Source organism: Nematolebias whitei, chromosome 23 (assembly GCF_014905685.2).
Source record: "Nematolebias whitei isolate Nwh7 chromosome 23, NemWhi1, whole genome shotgun sequence".
Classification (NCBI taxonomy): Eukaryota; Metazoa; Chordata; class Actinopteri; order Cyprinodontiformes; family Rivulidae; genus Nematolebias; species Nematolebias whitei.
The window spans coordinates 12,985,408-12,991,191 of record NC_056520.1 but is presented as its reverse complement, the minus strand read 5'-3'; the positions used below and the strand labels follow the sequence as shown (position 1 = coordinate 12,991,191).

General features: G+C 41.5%; 1 protein-coding gene across 1 annotated transcript in view; it reads left to right on the top strand.

Annotated features, from left to right (window-relative positions):
• Window positions 1–5,340, top strand: part of LOC119428872 (cytochrome b-245 heavy chain) — a 24,117-nt gene extending 18,777 nt beyond the window's left edge. The window contains exons 10-13 of the mRNA XM_037696565.1: window positions 1,448–1,610; window positions 2,397–2,543; window positions 4,585–4,709; window positions 4,793–5,340. Of these exons, the coding sequence (XP_037552493.1) occupies window positions 1,448–1,610; window positions 2,397–2,543; window positions 4,585–4,709; window positions 4,793–4,910 (553 nt within the window). The 3' untranslated portion in view covers window positions 4,911–5,340. The remainder of the gene's footprint in view (window positions 1–1,447; window positions 1,611–2,396; window positions 2,544–4,584; window positions 4,710–4,792) is intronic.
• Window positions 5,341–5,784: the final 444 nt, after the last annotated feature.

Sequence of the window (5,784 nt, the reverse complement as noted above, 5' to 3'; positions counted from 1 at the left end):
CGGTGACAACCCGGGCTGGACGAGGAGGCGTGGAGGGGCGGGGGGGGGCGGAGTGGGGGGCGGGGAGGGTGGGGGGGGGGGGGGGGGGGGGGGGGGGGGGGGGGGCTAGAAAAAGGAACACTGCGTGAAATTGCTTAATTTATGCCCCACTGATCAAAATCTCTGGAGAAGCTGACAGAAGGCGCAACGTTCAGAGCCGTGGGTGGTTTATTGTAGATTTCTGCCGGTTGTTCGGCTCTAAAATGAGAAGAAAACACTAAAATAAAAGTTGTAACAATTCAGCTCAGACTTTAGGTGGTGGTCCTGCTGAGCAAATTGAAGCTTTCTTCTTTTTTCTGTAAGGCAGACAATGAAAGACCAAGTCCTACATTCAGAGCTGCTGCCTTGGAGAAAATTACCCTCGCAGATGTTCGCTGCTTCGATCACACGTTGGAGACTGACTAAACCTCCACACACTGTTTGAAAATGAGAGTAACTACCGTACGGTCACTAGAGCTAAAGAAAACTCACAATACGTTTCATGTCTCTTTTTTGTGTAAAAAGCTAGAACATATCTGAAAACAATGCATCTTATGTGGCCAAGATTTCAAATCCTCAGAAAAAAAAAGTCAAGTTTGGGTTGATTTGAATATTTCCTCCCTGATATTTAATAAATAAATATTAACTATATAAAAAAATAATACAAGAAGCAGAGACTTCTTTTAATATGTTCTGCGCATTATTTCTGGAAAAATTGTAATTTGCTGCTAAAAGACTGAGAGCGGAATGAATTAGCTGATATTTGTTAACGAAACTTAAAGTGATTTAATAAAGTAGCTAAAAGCTAAAACTAGCATAACGGGAACTAAAAGCTAAAACCAACAGAACATTAATGAAGAGCTAATTTTAATACAAACAGTTACTAAAATTTCAAACTAGCAAAAAACAATTAAAACCTAAAAAAGGCTAAACTGTAGCTGAAAGCTAAAATGATAACAGCAATCGCTAAAATTATTAAAACTAGATAAAACTAGCAAAACAGTTTCAAAAAAGCTCAAACTAGCAAAAACAAAAGGTGTTGACCAAAATGCTATAGATGTAAAAGGTGCAAATTAGCAGCTAAAAGCTAAAACTAGCCAAATCAATCAACCTTTATTTATTAGTAGCTAAAAGCTAATACTGAAGCAAGTATACTGAAGAGGAATGTAAAGAGCAAAGCTAGTCAAGGTTTTGAAGTAGTTCTCAATTCATTTTAATGAAAAAAGTTTTAATATAAAAGTTACACAAACCTTAAGTCATAACTGTAATGTCATGAATGAGCTGAATGTTTTGATACCTAAATAGCTGAAATTCTGCTTAAGTAATTGCAACAAAGGTAAAGAAGAAACTATAAACGAGAAGTTTTTCTTTCATAAAGTCCGAACATTCAGGTGTTAAAACTGGTTCCTGTTACACCGTTTGCTTTCAGGGTGGCCATAGACGGCCCGTTTGGTACCGCCAGCGAGGACGTGTTTCGTTATGAGGTGGTCATGCTGGTGGGGGCCGGAATTGGAGTGACTCCCTTCGCCTCCATCCTGAAGTCTGTTTGGTACAAACACATCCAGAACAACCAGGAGGTTTTCACCAAGAAGGTGAGCTTCACTTCGACTGCAAACTGCAAATATCCAACAATGTTCAGTCAGGTCATCTGGACAGTTTATTTAGTTGCTGAGACGTTTCGTCCTTCATCCAAAGGACTTCTTCAATCTGAGGAGCCACCAAACGAAACTGATTCCCACAACAGAATACTCCAAAGTAGAAAAAAAAACGGTTTGCTGATGCTAAGATGGCCTCCGGAGCCCGCCCTCTCCCCTGTAACAGTATGCTGCTGTGGGTTTGATTTGTTTGGTGGCTCCTCAGATTGAGGAAGTCCTTTGGATGAAGGACGAAACATCTCAGCAAAAAAAATAAAACTGTCCAGATGACCTGACTGACCATTGTTGGATTTTGTACCTGGATTATTGTGCATGAACTTTGATGTTTTGAAACTGCAAATACCTCTACTTCGACAAACTATTTAAAACGCAAGTATTTTATGTTGTTTTAGTTTGACTTTATACAAACAAAATGTTTATTAAACTAGCAAAACTCCAGATCAGCCTGATCAGGCCACTGAAGCCGGCCAATGAGAGCTCACTGGGCCTTTGGGGGCGGGGCTTCAGTATTTAAACCAAGGCGCACAGCTTTTTAATGTAGTTTTCATAAAAAGTGCACATATAAAGCAGTTTTATGGTTTCTTTATGTATTTGAAACAGTTCTGTGCCCAAATAAAAACAGAACCAATTTCTATTTTCCGTAGCGATTAGTTCCCACATTTCAAAGCGACTGAGACCAAAGAACCCTGGGGGTTTTGTTCTGATGCCAGGGTTCTGTTGCAGATCTACTTCTACTGGTTGTGTCCAGAGACTGAGGCCTTCGAGTGGTTCGCTGACCTGCTGCAGTCTCTGGAGCGACAGATGGCAGACAAAGACATGGCCGACTTCCTCAGCTACAACATCTACCTGACCCGATGGAAGGAGACGGAGGTACGAGACCAAAGAGCCAAAACATTATGAGCAGCTGGGTGCAGGAGACCACCAGAGTGTTAGGACGTTTTCATATTGAATAAAAACCTCTTAATGATGGAAAACAATGAGTAAAAACATGGACTCTCTTTGCACTGATACAACAGTTTTTCTTATCAACTACAAGTACATACATCAGAGTAGTTGATGATACTAAGTACAGATACAAGTACTAATACATTTTTACTATTCGTTCCAACAGATTGCCGTACTTTCCGGTCTATAAGCTGCTACTCTTTTCACAGGCTTTGAACCCTGCGGCTTATACAATGCTGCGACTAATTTATGGATTTTTATTTTGACAGGCTAGTGAGCTTCCTGCCACCAAAACATGTAGCTTCGTCACACCCAGGCACTCGCATAGCTACCCAATACATGCCTCTGTTGGAGGGGGGGGGGGTGTCGTCGTGACTCATTGAAACTACCTGTATAAATAAAGGTTAAAAAAAATCTGACCAATGAAATTACCGAATAGTTCACAATCGAACCAATGAAACGGGGAGAGGATGAGAGAACTGAGGGGGGAGTCCCTTGCATGCGCAGAGCATGCGAGTCTCACATGCTCACAGAGCAACTTGTACTCCGTTGAGCATGTGAGTTTCACATGCTCACAGAGCAACTTGTTCTCTGCTGAGAATGTGAGTCTCACATGCTCACAGAACAACTTGTGCTCTGCTGAGCATGTGAGTCTCACATGCTCACAGAGCAACTTGTACTCTGTTGAGCATGTGAGTCTTACATGCTCACAGAGCAACTTGTTCTCTGCTGAGAATGTGAGTCTCACATGCTCACAGAGCAACTTGTGCTCTGCTGAGCATGCAAGTCTCACATGCTCACAGAGCAACTTGTTCTCTGCTGAGAATGTGAGTCTCACATGCTCACAGAGCAACTTGTTCTCTGCTGAGAATGTGAGTCTCACATGCTCACAGAGCAACTTGTGCTCAGCTGAGCAGGAGAACTTGAGGAATATGAAGATAGCGATCAATGACTTCTTGGTAGGCTACTGTATTTTTTTAAACAGCTGTGTTGGCACTGTTCACGAAAAAAAGCAAAAAACATTTACTGTACGTAAAAAAAAAATGTGTTCATTGTTAATCATTTCAGTTAGCTGTTTAGTATTGTTCTTTTAGTGATTAGTCTGTTCTTGTTAGCTTAGTTTATGCGTTCATTATGTGTTAGTTTGTATTAGGCCATTCAGTAGAGTAACCATGAGTGAGGGAGGTAGTCAAAAATACCTGTGGGGTTCACTCCGTGTGTGTTGAAAAGTAAAATAAAGTAGCTGAGTGCTTCTCATTTACAATGTGAACACCTGCGGCTTATACAGTATATAAACAAAATTGTTTGTTTTTGTATTAGTTAGTGTGTGTGGCTTATATTCAGGTGCACTCAATAGTCGGAAATTACGGTAACTGGTTCCAACAAAAAATTTTTAGGACAACTGTGGCACTACTCTTACCCAGTATCATGGCTAAAAGCTGAAATATAATCAATATTCGAAAAACAAGACAGCATTTACTTCTTTAAAAAACATCCAGCTCAAACTGGAGACAGCAACAACGCTCACTCTTCTGAAGCATTAGCCTAGCATTAGCTTAGTGCCTTCCTCAGAGACCGTGTCAGCAGCTACTATTCATTAAGCAGCTATTTAGGCTCATCAATTACTCTCTTGTCAGTTTTGGTCATATTCACTCTCATTATTTTGTTCCCTCTCTTAGTAATCCTATGCGTCCACCACGCCCCTGTTTCGCCTCATAAAAATCAACAAAACGTGCACACAGAGCTGTCTCCCATAGTAAATACAGAATTCAGTTCTTGTAAGGAATTGTTTCAATACACCAGAATTTTGTCAAAGTGAAACCAAATCGTTGCGTCCGACCCAGAGTGTCCCTGGTGTCTCAGTATTTTTGTTAACCAGCACATCTGCAGCCAGGATGTCCGATAACCTGAAAAGACCTTCATGATGTGGTCTTTTAAGCATCTTTTCTGTTTCTTCCTCCATCAGGCAGCTCATTTCCGTGTCCACCACGAGGCGGAGAACGATCCGATCACCGGACTCAAACAGAAGACTCTTTACGGGAAACCAAACTGGGACAACGAGTTCACCAGCATCGCTTCGAAGCACCCAGGGTGAGCTTCAGCTGGAAAATGAAAAACTGAGAGCGTGGAAGAATGAGGTCACGCTTCCTTCCTAACTTTTGATGTGTTTTCAGGAGCAAAGTGGGGGTGTTCCTGTGTGGACCGCCTCAGCTCGGTAAATCTCTGGAGAAGCAGTGTTTGTCTCACTCTGAGGCCGATGTCAAGTTCATCTTCAACAAGGAAAACTTCTGAACACCTTCAGATGTTTCTTCATTGGTCCACACCACAGATCTCCTCTTCACTTCAACCAAAGTTGTTTGGTCAAGATCTTACTAAGAAAACACATACCCGTTCCGCTTTCCACTTCTTCTCTCTTTGGGGACATTTCAAAGCCTCTTTTCCTTTTGGTTTGGTGTTTACGTCTGCTTTAAATAGAAAGCTCAACAGACGGTGCCGTATCTTTGAGTTGCAAAAACAGCAAACATCCTGCCAGAGAAATAATAAAAACATTCGGAGGACACGCTGCCAACAGTGTTCTGGTTTCACCCAAGAACAGCTGGTGACATTTTCAAACAATCTGAAGGAAACCTGCAACCTGCTCAAACGTGGGAATAATTTTAGCTAGTTTTAAAAACAGATTGTGGATACAGTGAAACTTGATGTTAGGAGTTATAAATCCTTTACAACATGATCTTTTCTCTTTTTTTTTATCTATATTTAAAAAAAAAAAAACATGTTTGAAAGAATTTCTCAGCAGATAACAGAAATAAAATAATGAACTGATCGCCTGCTTTGGATTCCTCCCCTGAGAACTCGGTTGCCATGGTGATAGTTTCAACGAACAACACTCCAGCTAATGAGGCGTGGCCTGACGCATAAAAAAATATGGCTTTAGTATTATTTTTCCTGTCAGATCAATTTTATTTTCCTGGGAGTGGTGGTGCAGAGGTTATAGGAGGTGGGCCTGTGATCAGAAGATCGCCGGTTCAACTCCCAGTACCAACATCAAAATGTGGGTGGGATAGGTGAAAAACCCACACCTGTCTCCACCCTTATTTGCCCCACTCTGGGTCCTTTAGCAAGGCCCTTAACCCCCACACTGCTTCCCTGGGTTCCCTAGATAGCA